The 18,894-nt window shown below is 36.0% G+C and overlaps 2 protein-coding genes across 2 annotated transcripts; one reads left to right on the forward strand and one right to left on the reverse strand.

The window, feature by feature from the left end:
• Positions 1 to 5,066: 5,066 nt before the first annotated feature.
• LOC107722041 (kelch-like protein 20) lies at positions 5,067 to 14,615 on the forward strand. The gene is made up of 11 exons (XM_016530269.1): positions 5,067 to 5,165; positions 6,090 to 6,456; positions 6,592 to 6,798; positions 7,576 to 7,734; positions 8,171 to 8,265; positions 8,887 to 9,002; positions 9,104 to 9,287; positions 9,427 to 9,570; positions 9,651 to 9,784; positions 11,676 to 11,881; positions 13,713 to 14,615. Exons 2-11 carry the CDS (start codon positions 6,121 to 6,123, stop codon positions 13,878 to 13,880), a joined length of 1,749 nt encoding a protein of 582 aa, XP_016385755.1. The 5' UTR covers positions 5,067 to 5,165; positions 6,090 to 6,120; the 3' UTR covers positions 13,881 to 14,615.
• Positions 14,616 to 16,016: 1,401 nt separating this feature from the next.
• cenpl (centromere protein L) lies at positions 16,017 to 18,787 on the reverse strand. The gene is made up of 5 exons (XM_016530281.1): positions 18,702 to 18,787; positions 18,199 to 18,358; positions 17,856 to 18,107; positions 16,379 to 16,930; positions 16,017 to 16,291 (listed from the first exon to the last, which is right to left on the reverse strand). Exons 1-5 carry the CDS (start codon positions 18,716 to 18,718, stop codon positions 16,217 to 16,219), a joined length of 1,056 nt encoding a protein of 351 aa, XP_016385767.1. The 5' UTR covers positions 18,719 to 18,787; the 3' UTR covers positions 16,017 to 16,216.
• Between the last annotated feature and the right edge of the window lie 107 nt (positions 18,788 to 18,894).

The raw sequence follows: 18,894 nt of genomic DNA on the forward strand, positions 1-18,894 counted from the left end.
ACACACACACACACACACAGACACACACAGACACACACACACACACAAACACACACACACACGCAATTAAAAAAAGGGGGACAAAACATCTGTTTTAGCACTTACTGTACAATTGTGCACACTTACATTCTTTTATTGTAAATGTTCAGTTTTACAAGAACGAAAGAAAGTGAAAGAACTGAAAAAAACTGAAGAATCGCATACATACTGCTTATTCATTGGGAACCTTGTTATACGTTTAATTTTAGTAAGAATACATTTTCAACATTGTGGCTATTTATTTATATAAACAGATTGCTTGCATGTATGGAAAAGTAAGAAGGTTCCACTGAGACCATAAAAGCAACACCATAAAATGTGTGGAAGCAATTGTGGGAATTAGGAGACTTTTATTATAGAAAAAAGAAATATTGCCAAGTTCCAATGAAGCATCTTGTACGACTTTGCTTCTGGAGCGATTTTGATGTTTTTCTGTTTGCACAGCGCCACTTGGTGGTCAGTTTGCGTGTTGCATGAGAAGTAAACGGGTTGTGATTTCCACCAGGTTCAAGGGTCTGCTCGCACTGGGGCCGAGGGTCCTGAGGCCCGGAGAGGGGGGTCCGGGGATGAGAATTCCTGCTTGCTATGGCTGGTAGCAGCTTCCGCTCACTCTGGGAAATCGGTTGAACTGGAGCCATCCTGTGAATCCCCACGCGGAAATAAATCATTCTTAACTAGCCCCCTCACAGAATCAGGCATGTGTTTCAGCCCTCTTGGTGTGTGTGAATGTGCACATATGTGCCGGGTCTAGCAGTGTCTGTGAGTGTAGGTGTGTGTACGCAGCTGGATCTGTCTTTTATTCCATGCACTCCCTGGAATAATGTTCCTCTCCTACGCATGGGGTGCTTTACGTTGTCTCTGAATAAAGACTCTGTACAAACGATAGCCTACTGTATGTCTTACAATTTTTACCCCATACTGTCTTTTTCCATCTGTCTTGGGCTTAAAAGAAGGTAGCGCACCATACTTATAAATAACACATGCATGACAGTGGTGAGGACACTTTTAGTAGCTTTCATAAGCATGTGGCCATTCGCAAAGTTCCTACAGAGTAGTATTTAAAAGACATTCAATCAGTGACAAGCACACACACATGGAAACATGTAGAACCTTACATGACCTTTAGATCGTAAGATTTTATAATTAATTTATCTAATTGATTTTGAAAAGTGAATACTGAAGTTAGCATCCTATTTAAAGGGATAGTTCTTCCAAAATGAAGACTATTTATATTTATATTTTGAATAAGTTAGTAAGCAGTTTTGGTTATCATTGACTTTCATTGTATGGAGAGAGAAAAAACAGTGAGACATTTCTTAAAACATTTTCTTTTATGTTCCACAGAGGAAAGAAAGTCATAAAGGTTTGGATCGAAAATGATGACAGAATTTTCATTTTTGGGTAAACTATCCTTTTAATCTTTTACCTCATTATGATCTTGTTCTCTGTTTAAACAACAGCATCCTGTCATAGTCCAAAATTAATGGTAAACTGTGTAGTTTTTTTGTGCTTTTTGTGTCATTAAACGTAATTGCAAAAAGTAATGTTTTAAAACAGGTTTCCTTATTCCTTATAGTTGTCTATGTATATTCTGCTTGGAAAATATTTTAATATCAAAAAACTTTAACCTGATGCAATGGAGTCAGACTTGGCATAAGCATTGCAGGCCACCCTGCCTTGCTCTGTTTCTCTCTCTTTCTCTCTCTTTCTTGAATGGATGCATGAGAATGAGACAAGAGCAGGGTGCAGTGGGTTTGCTTGGCAGCTGGCATGCCAACAGCACTCCCATCACCTCGTTGACTTAATGCCAATGGGAGTGACACAAAGACCACCCCGATGCAGTGTATCGGCCACCGTGCCATGCTCATCAACACACTGGACTAGAGAATAATACAAACCAAAAGGATGAAACGTTTCTTGAGTGCCAAATTAGCATTTTAGAATGATTTCTGAAGGATCATGTGAGACTGAAGACTGGAGTAATGAAAATTACATTATAAAATATATTATAATAGAAAACAATGTACAATTTAAAACTGTAATTTTTTTTTTACACTATTTCGGTTTAATTTATTTATTTATTTTTTATTGTATTTATAATGCAGCTTTTCGGTGAGCATTGGACACTTTTTTGAAAAAACATAAAAAAAAATATATTACCAGTGTGTATATATATGCGTGTAAAATAATACATAATACATAAAATAATATATATGCGTGTCAAATTAATACTTTATGTATGATATTCGTTAAGCATCCATGTAATAAGTAGCCTAATACAATCAATAATGATTTTGAACATAGCATTTATTCTGACCATAGTTTGTTAATAAGTGAAATAGTGACCTTACATCATTATATTAGTTGATTAGTTGCTCTTGAGCTTACTCTTTCTTTCTTTGATAAGCGTACAGACCCTAGGACTTTTATTTTAATATTTGCTCAGTTGAGAAATGCCAAGTTTTAGGCAGTATAAACACCAGAGTAAGTCTGTAAAATATATTATTTGCTTTAACTGACCACATTTACGATTCACAAATCGTCCCCAAGAGAGAGATAGGAGGTATCATATATGTCTGTTACTGTCCACCTAGGACTGTGTTTATATTTTTGTACAAGTTAAATATACTTTTTGTGGTTTACTAAATGGTTCCTGAAAATCAAACGAATCATGACCAGTTTCCCTTTTCAAACTGGCGCAACAGATAGAGCTTTTGCTGATTAAGCTCAGACTGAGGGCTGTCATTAGTGGAAATGGTCAACCATTCAATGGCTCGAATGTGGTCAGTTCAGGAAGGTGGATTTGCTTGGATAGAGTGAAACGGCCGGGACTTTCCAGACCTGACCATATCTTTGGCTTATTAAAAGTAATTTTATACAGAATTAAACGATTTTAAAGTTAAAGTTTTGTTTGTATAATTCTACAGCCTGGTTGTTCACATAAGGCCATACTACACATTATTGTGTGTTTTAAAATATGTGAACAGATTTTAATTGACTGTGACAAGCGACAGTGATTGCTTTTCCTTATGTGTATGTATATGCATGCATGTGTGTGTGACTATATATATTATAAACTGAATATATTTTGGTTCATGGGTTCTGTTGACACTAAAGCAGCTTTGAAGCTCTTTTGCCATTCAACTTATCAATACATCTGTCAGGTTTCACATCAATGCACACTTGTTCTGAACTCCATTTGTTGCAATGACTCCTGATTAATGATTGCCCTCTGGTGGGAGACTCAGGCGATGCCTCCAGTAGCTCCACTCATATGGTACCTTCTCACTTCTCTGTTATTTTCTTTCTCTGAATTTTAGTCTACAGCTCTTGGTTTGTGACCTGTGCTTTGTTAGTCGACCTTGTAAAGTTGGTATAGGGACCTAGGGTTTTGGATTTTTCAACTCTGGATTATTATTATTATCATTTTCATCCAGAGTCCAGGGAAATACTGCATATATGTATATATATATATATATAGAGAGAGAGAGATAGATAGATAGATAGATAGATAGATAGATAGATAGATAGATGGTACTGCACTATCAATAAATGTAAATAAATAATTTATTTATTTCTATATATTTATTTTTCTTTTAAATTATTTAAAGATTATTGTAGGTTCTCCCTACAGCCTTGTTTGATTGATTCCACCAAAATGTGTTTTAACTTATTAAACTATTATTAAAATAATCAATTTATACACACATATTACCATTCAAAAGTTTGGGGTCTGTAAGATTTTTTCATGTTTTTGAGGGAAGTCTCTTATGCTCACCAGGGCTGGATTTATTAGATAAAAAATATAATAAAAACAGTAATATTTGAAATATTATTACAACGGTTTTCTATTTTAAAATGTAATTTATTCCTGTTATGGCAAAGCTGAATTTTCAGCAGCCATTACTTCAGTCACATGATACTCATTCTAATATACCGATGTGGTCCTCAGGAAACATTTCTTCTTATTATTATCATTGCTGAAAACAGTTGTGCTGCTTAATATTTCTCAGGAAACTGTGATGTATTTTTTTGGGGATTCTTCGCTGAATAGAACGTTAAAAAGAACAGCATTTATTTGATATAGAAATCTTTTGTAACATTATACAATTCTTTACTTCAACTTTAGAAAAATGTAATGCATCCTCCCTGAATAAAAATATTAATTTCTTTAAAATAAAAAAAATATATATTACTAACCCCAAACTTTTGAATAGTAAATCTCTTATTTCTTTGATATCTCTTATGCTCCACTTATTATAATGTAGTTAGGGCAGGAGCACAGTGGAACAACCTGGTAAGAATGAGTCCTTTGCCTAATTACAACTCAGCCCTTCCATCCCCTCCAGTCCTCTCTTCAAGAGTGGGCCCTCCAGGTCCAGTGGCCCCTCCCCCAACCCAAACCTCAGTTGCCCCACCTCCTCCTCCCTCTCACCCTCATGCTCTTTTCTCCTGGTTGCCTGGGCAATGCCTAACAAAGCCGTCATTTCACCAATTTCCACACACACACACACACACACACACACAAAAGGCAAACAGGTATGTTAGGATAAAATGCAAGCTTAAAAAAAACCCATAACAAAGTAAAATAAATAAATAAAAAATAACAAAGTAAAATGTTATGTGTGAAAACTTGTTTGTTTATTTGTTTAATTATTTATTTATTAATTAATAATTTTAGTATTAAATATTAACTTATTTTATTTAATATAGTTGCCAGGGCAACATTTCCATTTGTTTTTAATTTAAATATATTTTCATTGTATTTACGTTTATTTTACCTTTATTATTATTATTATTATTAGCATTATTATTATTATTGCTACATATTTTAATCGTTTGAGCTACTTTAATCATTATTGATAGCTACTTTTGTATTAGATGCTGGTTTGATCATATTGGTAAGTAATAATGCTGAAATTACAAATTTATTGTCTCCAGTGCATAAAAAGATGCAGGACTTTTATTCTAAAATGCATATTTCCTGTGACCGTCAGGAAACTCATATATAAAAAAATAAAATAAAAGTGGAGGGTGTCCCGTAAACCCAGCGGTTGTCTTGATATTATCTGGCCAAATCCCGACGACTTAAAATTCAATCTGGACCGATTTAATGGACAAATAAGGTGAGGAGATCACGCCTCTTCTTTCATAGTCTTTACAATGCGTAACGCCACCTTTGAAAAACTGCTAAAACAGTACAAATCCGATACTTCGATCAAGCTAAGCTAGGGCTAATTGACACTCCGTTAGCCAGTATGTAAACAGTGAGTCTCGCTCACAGATAAACTGAAACCTTGACCTTATATGTATTATTATGTGTATTATTTATTTGCCTCACATTTAACTCACATTTCTATTTTGCTGCATTGTCACATTTCAACATTTTACTCTCCAGAGCAACCAGTTACCCCACTTGAGTACAAGTTATAACTAAACTACACTAAATAGGTCTTAAATGGAAAGCACTGGAGTTAAATGTCTATGTAAGAAGTCAACGTGTTTTTATTTGTAAAGGAACGTACGTCACATTCCAATAGAGTCAATGAATTCATTTGTGATGTTTACTATGGGCGTGTGTTGCGCTCATATTGGCTAGTCATGCTGTTTTCAAGCTTGTTTGCATAGTTCAAACTGCTTGATCTCTAGATAATATATTTTTTAAAGTTTTTAAAATAATTTTTTTTGAAATCATGTTGGCATGTTTTGAATGTATTTAATCTTTTATTAATCATTTAATCATTTATTTAACCATTTAGCAGATTTAGCATCCAAATTGACTTCTCACAGTCAAGTCACCTTTATTTATATAGCATTTAATACAATGACAAAAGCAGCTTCAGAGTTATAAACAGGTAAATAACAGAATTAGTCTTGCAAACTTCAATTATGAAACAAATGTAAATTTTGCTGTAAAGAAAGACAGTAGTGTTGTTATTCAGCTCAAGTTCAATTCAGTTCCGTTCATTTACTGAAAAGTCCATCAATAATGAAACAAGTTCAATTCAGCTATAAGCACCGCATAAACTATGACCGTTTTTTCCCCTTAGGGGTACCAGTGCATGCCCAGATACCACAGGAATGGATATCACAAGTCGCTGCACCCTTGGTGACCCCAACAAGCTCCCAGAGGGAGTTCCTCAGCCTGCCAGGATGCCCTACGTCTCCGACAAGCACCCTCGGCAGACCCTCGAGGTCATCAACCTGCTCCGCAAGCACCGAGAGCTGTGCGATGTGGTTTTGGTGGTGGGAGCCAAGAAGATTTATGCACACCGTGTGATCCTGTCCGCCTGCAGCCCCTACTTCAGAGCCATGTTCACGGGGGAACTGGCCGAGAGCCGACAGACGGAAGTCGTGATCCGGGATATCGATGAACGAGCCATGGAGCTGCTCATCGACTTTGCTTATACCTCGCAGGTATGCATTCCTATTGCTGTATGTTCAGTATTAAAGTTGCATTAAATGTTCAACTACTGTAAATTTTTATGCTTCGTATTGAAGCTCAATATTAAACTTTAAACCAGCTGACGTAAGCTGTGTGGTGGCCTGCAGGTGACTGTGGAGGAGGGAAATGTGCAGACTTTGCTGCCCGCTGCCTGCTTGTTGCAACTGGCAGAGATTCAGGAAGCCTGCTGTGAATTCCTGAAGCGGCAATTGGACCCCTCGAACTGCTTGGGCATCAGGGCCTTCGCCGACACTCACTCCTGCAGAGAGCTGCTGCGTATTGCTGATAAGTTCACCCAGCATAACTTTCAGGAGGTGATGGCTGACCTCCACACGCCCTCTATTGTGTTGAGAATGAATGTACCATGACTTTGAACTTGAACCTTTTTGTTTCCATTTCTTGTTTTTGCTGTCTTTGTGTAGCACAGGTCTAAATATATTCTCTTTACTAATCATAAGTGATAGTAAAAATTAGGTAACACTTTACAGTAAGTGATTTGTTAATAGATTAGGCAACATGAACAACAACATTTTAAAATGTTGACAGTTAAGACATTTATAAGGTTAGTAAAGATTTTTATTTCAAATAAATGCTTTTCTTTTAAACTCTCTATAAAAAAAAAATCCTGAAAAAAATGACAGTTTCTACAGAAATATTAAGCAGCACAATTGTTTTCAACTGTGATGATAAATCCTGTAAATTACACACAATTTATATGTAGTCAATATAAATGTTTCTAGTTGTGCTAAATGAAATATTACTTGGGTTAGAACTGACACTGGTCAGAAAGTGTGGGAACCCTATAGAAGCCTCAGTTGTGACTTGTATCTAATTTTAGCCGTGCACTCAACTTTTCCATCAGCTAGTTTAGGGTTTCCCTGATGACCATGCAACCCTGTTATTTTTGACTCATGGGAGGAACCCCCACTGCTGGTATCAAATTAACACCCCCGTATTTCTTTTAGTTTAAAAGGGTCATATACAGTACCATGGTTTTGACTGTTTTTACAAACAACTGTAATCTGTTTGGTGAAGTAAAAAAAATGAATACATGTCACATTAATGTTTTTTTGATAATTTCTGCTTTTTAGGTGATGGAGAGTGAAGAGTTCATGCTGCTGCCAGCCAACCAGCTGATAGACATCATCTCCAGTGATGAGCTCAATGTTCGGAGTGAGGAACAGGTGTTTAACGCTGTAATGGCCTGGGTTAAATACAGCATCCAGGAGCGCAGGCCTCAGCTGCCACAGGTCAGATATAAGCGTATAAAACACTAAAGACATACTGCTTATGGTAGAAGCTCATAATGTGTAATAAAACAAAATGCGATAAATCAATGATTAAAACAGGTGTTCTTTTTAATATTATTTTGGAAACGTGATACATAATTTATTGAATAGAAAGTTCAAAAGAACAGCATTTATTTGAAATGTAAATTTATAACATTATACCTTTATAACATTATACATATCTTTACTGTCACTTTTGATCAATTTATAGCATTCCTGCTGAATAAAAGTAATTTCTACATTATATTTCTATAATAAATCTCTTTAATAATGACTAGATGACAGGCTTTTAAATTGTAGTATATATTATCTGGATAAAAAAGGGTTCTGTGTAAATTATTGCATCAATGAGATAAATAATTCATAAGACCACTCATCTGTTTTGTCATGGCAACAGGTTCTACAACATGTGCGTCTTCCCCTTTTGAGCCCGAAGTTTCTGGTTGGGACGGTGGGTTCAGATCCTCTGATCAAGAGTGATGAGGAGTGTAGGTGCGTGTGAACGGTCCGTTTTAAACCAAGTAAAGTTTTTGTTAATGGGTGAAGACCCTCATCAATGCCCCTTTTGCCAGAGTCCAATATCTCTGAAGCATATTTTAATAGACTCTGATGGGTTTAACTACTGTAGGTATATTTAATTTTAAGTTAATTATGCATTTTTTTTTTTTTTATAAAGTGAGACCAGACTTAGCTTAATAATAAAAAAAAACTTTTATATATTTGTGTATTTATTTATTTTTTAAAAATTATTTATTTACATGTATTTATTTATTTTTATTTTTCATTTGTCTCTCGTCTTGAATATACCGTAATAGTTGACATAGTGCTCAGTTATAAACAAACAGTCATGTATTTTGAGGATTTTGTACTTTAATCATGCTATTCAAACTGAATATAATATTCTATAAATATATAAAACCTTTTTGGAGGCTCTTGCAAAATTATAGGTCACCTTGATCTTTTGTCTTGTCTTGCTTAGTTTACAGCCATTTGCAATCAATCTGTACCATTAAAATAGGTTTTTAATTCTCTATTAACATTTAGATGTAAAATTTCCATTTCAATCTCTAAACTGTGACAGCATAGATTAATCAACACTTTTTCGCCCTATAGGGACTTGGTTGATGAAGCCAAGAACTACCTACTGCTACCCCAAGAGCGCCCCCTAATGCAGGGACCTCGAACCCGGCCCAGAAAGCCTATCCGTTGTGGAGAAGTACTGTTTGCTGGTGGGTGTTTTAGTAGCCATATCTTAGTTTCATTGGTTGTTTTTTTGTTTGCTTTCCAAGATTTTCTCTTTGCACATCAGACTTCTGTTTGTGTGACTCAGTGGGAGGTTGGTGCAGTGGTGATGCTATCTCAAGCGTTGAGCGCTACGACCCTCAGACCAATGAGTGGAGGATGGTGGCGTCCATGAGCAAACGGCGCTGTGGAGTTGGTGTCAGTGTTCTGGATGATCTGTTGTATGCAGTTGGCGGACACGACGGCTCATCTTATCTCAATAGTGTGGAGAGGTGCTGCTTGATTAATTAATTAATGTGTTTACCATGCTTCTAGAATCTAATGAATGAATCCTCACAGGATGAAATACATTAAATTAATTATGGATGAAAAATTTAACTCAGCATTTCTGCCCTCTGCTGGCTTTGTCAGGTATGATCCTAAGACTAACCAGTGGAGCAGCGACGTCGCCCCTACTAGCACCTGCAGGACCAGTGTGGGTGTTGCTGTATTAGGAGGGTATCTGTATGCCGTGGGAGGTCAGGATGGTGTTTCCTGTCTCAACATTGTAGAAAGGTACATACAAATATCTAAATTGGCATGGCTTGGAGTTTTCTTTAGGAGGGATTTAATGAGATATATATTTATTTTTTTAGGTATGATCCGAAAGAGAATAAGTGGACTCGTGTTGCCTCGATGAGTACCAGGCGGTTGGGTGTAGCTGTAGCTGTATTAGGAGGTTTTCTTTACGCAGTAGGCGGTTCAGATGGCACATCCCCACTAAACACAGGTAAATACTGGAAGGTGTAGAGGCAGAACTCGGTAATATTGGAGTCAGTTCAAATTGATCAGATACTGCTGTGTTTGTACTTAATATTTGATGTGTCTTCTGTATGTCTTAGAATAAATGCAGCTGAGGAGTGTTTTGACATTTTTATGATTAAAGCATTGGATATTATTATTCAATAAAAGAACATTACTGTATTGGCGTTAAAACTTTGAAGTTGTCCGTTTGGTAGTTTGAAGTTTCAGTAGTTGTAGTCAATACAAGCACCAAATTTAATAAACGTTGGAACTTTTTGTGAAACTTCTCAGTACTACAGCAAAAAAAAAAAAAAGCTATTGAATGCACTTTCTTGTTAAGTTAAATATAGGGTTGGGAATCGTTTGAATTTTTTTGGAATTCTGATTCCAATGTGGTTAAAAAAAATGAAGTCAAACATTTAGATATCAAAAACATTTATTCTGTATTTCTTTTTGTAAAACATTTTAATTGCTGCTGAATACCATGAACAGAAATCAGCCGGCTACAGAAAAAACCATTAAGAGCTGTTTGTGTGCAAAATAGAGCTGTACGAATCTGGATAAATTGAGACTTTTTAAAAAAAAATTTTATGGAGGTTGTAGTTCTCTTACAATTCTGAAAAAAAAAATTAGCCAGCTAAACAAAATCTCATGGAATTTATGAATGGAATGGTTCAATGACTCGCTCAAGATTTACTTGTTTCATTACTGGATGAGTCAGGGTTTTGAATGAATCTCTTGAATGAATGATTCAAGACAAATACATTTTTAACAGCTGCTTTTCGCCACGTAAAAAAAAAAAAATATTCGCACACAGGAATTGATAGGTGGAATTGAAATTTTAATTTTACGGCAAGTATCCGATTCTTGACCTTAAGTATCCGATTCTGGAATTGCAATTGATTTTTTCGATTCCCAAGCCTAGTTAAATATGAATATAAATATTAAATTGAAACAATTGAAAAGACTTGTGTAGTAAAGTAAAAATTGCTTAAAAATTTTCCAAGCAATTAAACAGTTTTGTTGTGGTAGGTGAGATGTTTTCCCTGTTTTTTTTAGTCGGTGTTGCTCGATTAATATTAACATGATAATGAACAGATTCATAACTACTGTATTTACATTTAATGTTTTGCCAAGACACCATTTTTGACCACAAAGTGCATATGAACACTCATGTGGAGCTGTATTGTTAATTTATTTCCTTTATTGTCAAATTGATATCAAAGTACTGGTATTTTTAACATACCTAATGCTTTATTCAAAACTGTTCAAATGTTTGGAATCAGTACTATTATATTTTAAGTGCACTTTGCACTTTAACTTAGCTGTGCACTATAGACACTCCTGCACAATGGTCAGTTTACATACAGCCGCACTCAGCCACCTAATGTGTGCGCTAGGGACACTCTGTGCAAATGCACATTATTTAGTCTGCTCTGAGCCACCTCAATTGTGCACTAGCACTTACACTTTTAACATTTCTTACGTTACTACAATTTTACATTTCTACCTCATGCTACTACTCTTGTTATGTTTAATGTGCTCTTATGTTTAATTCCTGTTGTCATGAATACATGTATACTTGTTTATCAGTGTCTTGCACCTTGGTCTGTCAGAAACGACATTTCGCTCTTCTGTATACTGTGTATGTGGAAGAATGACAATAAAGTTGAGTTGAAAAGAGACTTTTGTCAAAAACATTGACAAAATCTTACTGACTCCAAATGTTTAAATTAGGGCTGCACGATAAATCGCATGCGATATTTAACGCGCATCTTGTCAGTAAAGCCATTCTGTAATCAGCGAGCGTGTTGATTGCGGAATTTCAGATATTATAAAGCACATGCAGAATATTTATTAAGTGATTTTGTTGGCAGTGGAGCGGTATAACCCTCAAGAGAACCGCTGGCATACAGTGGCACCCATGGGTACCCGTCGGAAACACCTGGGCTGTGCCGTATACCAGGATATGATCTACTCTGTGGGCGGCAGAGATGATACCACGGAACTGAGCAGCGCAGAGCGATACAATCCCAGAACCAATCAGTGGTCGCCTGTGGTTGCGATGACTTCCAGAAGGAGCGTATCGCACACAAGGGACCGTCTGACAATTCCACCGACTGGGTTAAAACGTCCAATGTATTTTAATTAAAATTACTTTTAACATTTAAAATAACACACTGTCAAATTGTAAAGCTCGTATTGCTCATAGTGATTTACTACAGGTGAGATTTTGCCAATACCTCTCTTCATATCTGTACAGTACACAATTATTTACATATAAAAGATGGAAAGGGTTTTTTCATGTTCCAACATTGTAGTACATTGCTAGATACAAGACTAACTTACTACAGGTAAAACAAATATATTTTTTTAAAACTACAGTAATTCACCAAAAGGATTTTTTCATGTTCCACTGGTTGTAGAACGTTGCTAGTTGCAAGACTGACTTCATGTGAAATTTTGCCAATATCTCCCTTACTGTATGCACCATTCACAATTATTTAAAACAAAACAAAAAAAATCTGTAGGACCCCAAAAGGGATTTTTCATGTTCCAAAGGTTGTAGTATACTGTGGGTTGTGGGCTCATATTCTGGGCTCATCTGCTTAAATGTAGGCTACATAATATACAGTAATATACAGTATATTATTAATTAGGTGCCGAATTTAATCATTTATCATTGTCTTGAGGCAATAAACCACGTTAAGTGTTTTCTTTATGGGAAATTTTTAACGTGTAGTTTTGCGCGTTCTGTAACTTGCGTTCATATCCTCTTCTGCCTGTTTGTAGTTTGCATCATCAGTAAGATCGGAGTTTGGTCTTTTAATAGCTGTCGTTGCATTAGTGCACTTACTGAGCCGCATGATGCGTTTTCTTTAACAGATTTCTGAGGGAAACAGCGTGAAACCTTGCGCGTTCGTTCATATTCTACATCTGCTTAACTGTCGGTATAGTTCGCATCATCAGTAAAACTTTTTCTGAGATCTGAGGTCTTATAGTTCAGAGGCACCTTGCGCTTCGTTGGGGAATCCTGAAGTGTGATGTATGAGGGTAACCACAGTATTACAGCACAGCGTCACACAAGCCATGATACAAGTAAAGGAAACTAAGCAACCGAAAGCAATATATGTCTTCCTCAGATGTAATGTTAGTTCTGTACATCAGCGTTGGGTAAAATAGCATTATAATCTCCTATGTGGTAGAGAAAGCTTACACTACTGTTTTTATATATTTTTTTGTATCACGGTTTCCACAAAAACATTAAGCAGCAGCAAAATTGTTTTCAACATTGATAATAAAAAATTCTTGAAAAAGACTGGAAAAATGGCTGTTGAAAATTCAGCTTTGCATTTTACATTTTAAAATGCATGAAAATAGAAAACAGTTATTTTAAATTGTAATGATATTTCAAAATATTGCTGTTTTTACTGTATTTTTGATCAAATAAATGCAGCCTTGGTGACATTAAAAATCGTATTACCTCAAGCTTTTGACTTGAATGATGTGACCCTGGACCACAAAACCAGTCTTAAGTCGCTGGGGTATATTTGTAGCAATAGCCAAAAATACATTGTATGGGTCAAAATGATCGATTTTTCTTTTATGCCAAAAATCATTAGGATATTAAGTAAAGATCATGTTCCATGAAGATATTTTGTAAATTTCCTCCTGTAAATATATTAAAACTTAATTTTTGATTAGTAATATGCATTGCAAAGAACTTCATTTGGACAACTTAAAAGGCGATTTTCTCAATATTTAGATTTTTTGCACCTTCAGATTCCAGATTTTCAAATAGTTGTATCTCGGCCAAATATTGTCCTATCTTAACAAACCATACAGCAATGGAAAGCTTATTTATTCTGCTGTATAAATCTCAATTTTGAAAAATTGACACTTAAGACTGGTTTTGTGGTCCAGGGTCACATATTCAAATCATAGGTGATTTTCCAGTCACTGATTGTTTTTGCTGGGTTTTTTTTCTTTCCCCAAGGCTCTATGGAGGAATGAACTACAGGAGGTTGGGAGGTGGCGTTGGTGTAATAAAAATGACTCACTGTGAATCACATATATGGTAACACCTACAGTATCCATCTCTCAGATGCCTCACCATAGCTCATGCCTCATAGAGACATTGTACATCATGCAAGAGGAAAGCCTGTTAAAAACTGAGTATTGTCTCCAGTTACTGAGATGGCAAAGGAACCATCTCCTGAAGCTGCTCTGAGGAGACTCACCTGGCCAGAGAGCATCACTCCATTTTGTTTTTACATTTGGTTTCTCTTTCATACTTGAGAATACCCAAAGGCAATGTTTTGAAGAGAGAAACAGCAGCCGGAAAAGCATCAGCCAGAGCGTTTGTTTATCTGGAAGGAACTAGGCTTCTGCCGGTCTGTTTGACTGCATTGAAGAATAACTACAGTAACCTGAAACGCACGTCACTGGGGATGGGTGTGAATGACGCTCGTTCTTATGAGCAGATGTTTCCCTGATTGATGTTCTAGTCTGAATTGGATGCACTGTGATATCTTTACCATTTCTTTAAGTTTAGGTTTTTATAATGAGTTGTACACTGAGCGTTAACTGTTCCTCTGCATTTTACCAGATGTAAGCAGATCAGTTTTTTTTTTTTTCTCTCTCTTTCTTTGGTGTACTGAAAATGCAGTCCCTCCTGAAACATTGCAATCTAATGAAGGCTGTACAAGAAGAAAATAAGTTATTTTTGAAGCAGTCAAAAACAGGTTTGACATATTATCAATTTGTTTACTTTTATACAACCGAATGCATCAATGAACCAGTCCATGCACTTTGATCCACTGGAGTTTTTCTATTAAAGTTTGTATTTTTTATTTTTTTTATATTGTTGGATGTATTGTTTTATGCAAGTATGAGGACACAAGGTAAAAATAGATTTTTCATAATCTGACATTTTAGAAAAAAACAGGTTTGCAGTAGTAGCCTGCACGTATGCTCAGAAACTTAATGTAGAGCTTGTTACTGAATATGAGATGAATCTCTTTGAATTGTTACAACTGCCCTTACTTTTTTTTTTAAATGAACACTTGTTTTCCCACAGGACAGTTATGTGTTCTAATCTTGGTGTTGAAAAACGGTTACATAAAGTATAGCTTCCATGATCTTATTTAATTTTAAAGGTGTACAACGGTCTATACATTTCAAAACTTTGAAAGTGGAAATAAAATATCCACAGAAAAATAATCCAAATGTTTTCAGTCATTGAAATTGTGTTTATTGGTGATCAACCTTTTCCATGAGGTTTAGATCAGTGGTTCTCAACCTTCTTTATTCTGAGATCCCCCCCCGTAATGACAAAGCAGCTGGTTTTCAAACATTATTACCGAAACTATGAGCATCAATAGATACAATAAAAATACAGTGATTTGTGTAATTACCTCAATTTCAACAACTCTGGTCTTCACATTTAACATGTTTGTATAGTCATTTTTAGCATTTAACTTATAAGCCCCCTGTTTGAGAACCACTGATTTAGACTCCTTGAATTTAAATGTCCATTTTGGAGATCTCTTAAAAATATAATTAGAAAATTCAACTTAGATTTGTGCTTTATTGAGAGACAAAAGGTAACTCGGAATTCAAATACATTTTGTTATGCACATCTTGGGTCCTTTTCTGATGTAAATGCTTAAATGAAGGGTGTTCTGAATATACACCAACAACAACAGTAATATGCAACAACACAAACAGTCCATTTAAATCAATTACAAATAAGAAACCAATCAAATCCAAACTAATTTCAGAACTACCATTAGAACACAAACTTCTGCTCGCCTGTGCTACCTGCATGCTTTGTAAAATGTTATACATTTAGATTCTGACATCGTTGGCACTGCTAGCAAAACGTAATCAAATAATTTCAGAGGCCCTGAGGCAAAACACATCTAAACAACCAAAATTAAGCCACTATTCATTTTGTAAAGATAACAAATACCCCCAAGTGATTTGCACACTTTAAAAGGTTCAAAATGTTTGTATAAAATATAAACATATGTTACAATATACTAATAGACATATTAATGCCTATTTGTGTGAACTATTTATAAGAACCTATACATGTAGTAGTGATAAATTTACACACAGTTGATAGTCAGGTTTATTTGTGATAAATGAGTTGAATCACATTAATGTAAGCCTAAGACTGATATGTTATTTGTCTTGATAAAACTCTAGCAAGTTAAAGAAAAGAAAACAGGCATCCGAAAACAGAATAAAAAGTTCAATTTTTAAAAGCTGGAAAACAAGCATAGACATATTTTACAGCACAAAAAAACAAATATGAGACAATAAGCTTTAAAAGATATAAAAGTTTAGATGTCATAGGAAAAAAAACAACAACCAAAAAAATTTATTTACAAATCTAAATAAAAATCAGATTTTAGGTTGGCATTTTCAAAAGAGCAGATTCTGTCAGCAGGGTAAGTAAGGTGGTGATGTAGTCACTGTTTCCAATCTGAAGGAGAGAAAAATCAAGTTGTAACAAATACGAATGCAACTCGCGCTGTATATACAATGAATAGACATGACACATAACAATTACCTTGAGTTTCCCATCAAGATGTGCTGATCCCAGAGCGGTAGATACTTTTACGAGTGTACCAGCAGACAGGTAGATCTTAAAGTGTCGAAAAAAATGAGTCTCCAGCCCGTTGATGAAAGACTGGACCTCTTTAATATCAATCTTGTCGTCTGTACTCTCCTCTGGGTGAATGCTGTTCCAGAGCTCCCACGCATCCTGTGGGTTAACTGTATAAGAGACATCCAGGGGTGGCTGTGACGGAAGGCTCCAGGCCAGTTTCAGATACCTGATATTGCAGGTGGAATGGCAACCAGTCCACAGAGCAGCCAGCCAGTTGAGAGTGGTGGAGTTTAAAGCCAAAGAACCAAAGTTGCAATCAAACGCCCTCTCGAACCAGGATTTAACCAGGGTTGTAAGAGACTCCGGTCCGCTTGTGCAAAACAGAGGTAAGCTGACAAAATCAGGAGGCAGTGACCTCAGGTACTCCGGATCACCATTGACGCACGTGAGCCAACCGCGCCAGACAACTTTCGGTGCATCTGCAGCTGCAGCAAATACCGGTTTGGACTGGATCTGAGGGAATAAGAGAAAAATTTACATGAATGTGGCATATTTATATGCTTCCATTCAAAAGTTTGATCGGTAAGACTTTTTGAAAAGAGGTCTCATATGAAGAAGTCTCTTATGTTTGCCAAGGCTGCATTTATTTGATACAAAATACAGTAAATATTCATATTGTGAAATATTATTATTTAAAATATCTTTATTTTAATATTTTTTTCAAATGTAATTTAATCCTGCGATGGCAAAGCTGAATTCTAAGCACCCATTACTCCAGTCTTTCTTTCAGAAATGATTCTAATATGCTGATTTGGTGCTCAAGAAAGAAGTTCTTATTATTATCAATGTTAAAAACAGTTGTGCTGCCTAATAGTATTGTAGAAACAGCTATTTTTTTCAGGATTCTTTGATGAATCGAAAGTTTGTGTAGCAATGTAAATGTATCTATTGTGACATCAATTTAATGCGTTACACTGATTTTTGAACCCAAACTTTTCACATGACCCTTTAGAAAGGATTCTAAAATGCTGATTTGGTCCTAAAGAATTATTATGGTTGAAAACTGGGTTGCTGCTTAATATTTTTATTTTTGTGAAAACCATGATGCATCTTTTCAAGATTCATTGATGAATAGGAAGAAAAGCATTTGTTACAACATAAATGTGTTACTTTTGATCAATTTAATGCAGGGGTGGGCAAACTTGGCCCTTCCAGGTCACTTTCCTTCAGAGTTTAGCTCCAACTCTAATTAAACACACCTGAACCAGCTCATCATTGTCTTCAAGACTACAGGCAGGTGAGTTTTATCAGGGTTGGATGAAATCTCTGCAGGAAAGTGGCCTGGAAGTTTGCCCATCACTGATTTAATGCATCCTTGCTGAAAAGCATTTATTTCTTAAAACAAAAATGAACTAATTACCAGCCTGTTCAGGCTTACCTGAATGAAAACAGTCTCCGCATCCTCATCTGTCTCAGCCAGTCCAAGAACTGCAGTAAATGTCACCTTAAATCCCACTTCTAACCCGACTTCAACTGCAACTCCTTGCTGTTTCTCTGCTGCGATGAAGGCTGCGAGGTGTTTGGAATATGATTTCAGCTGTGTATGTCTGAAGTGATGCAAAGGGGTGACGTAGGACAGCTTCCACTCATTTTTCACCAGAAGAGCGATATGCTCAGGGTCAACCTTATTCTGTAGGAAAAAAATAAAGACATTTGACACTCAATCCACTCTATATCATATTGAGATATTGAATGAGTCTTTTGAGTCCATGATCTCTTACAGTGATGAGTTGTGATCTGGCAGCCCCTCTACTGGTTGGGATCTTCAAGACTGTTAAATGTCCTGGTGTTTGCCAGAAATATGAGGGTGCTTCCACACAGCTCCGACCATAACTTTTGCTTCTACGAGTAACGGGTCTGCTGGCGGTAGTGTTGACGGCACTGCATGGGTAATACAAGCAACAGATATAGTTATTTATAACGACTCTACTACTAATGGAACCAACAATGATCAACAACTTCTGTTTTAATGACAAAATATGTTATATGTCGTAAGTGTACGCTTACAATACACTAAATTTGGGGGGTTTAAACCATTTAATCAAACAACTTAATCAGAAAACAAAAGACAACAGTTCAGACAACAGCTACTATTAGCATTTCGCTAAACCAGTGCATGATCCATTTTCGTTGTATTAAGTGAGACGCGCATTACGTGTTGTGATTCAAATAAAAATTCTGCGAGACAAAACGTTTTAAGTTTACAATCTTAAATCTGTCATACCTGCCTCTCCCCTCCATGATGAACAAAAACACACCGAGCCAAAAAAAAAAAAGCAGGAAGAGGATTTGAACATCCCGCTTTCCCGTCGTGCAATGGGGCGGGGGCAGGAATACTAATCGATTGCTGCTAGTAAGAGTAATATGCATCACATATTTCTACATTTAGTCGACTCTACATCATATTTACCAAGATA

This window comes from Sinocyclocheilus rhinocerous, unplaced genomic scaffold (assembly GCF_001515625.1).
Source record: "Sinocyclocheilus rhinocerous isolate Xijiao unplaced genomic scaffold, SAMN03320098_v1.1 scaffold484, whole genome shotgun sequence".
Taxonomy (NCBI): domain Eukaryota; kingdom Metazoa; phylum Chordata; class Actinopteri; order Cypriniformes; family Cyprinidae; genus Sinocyclocheilus; species Sinocyclocheilus rhinocerous.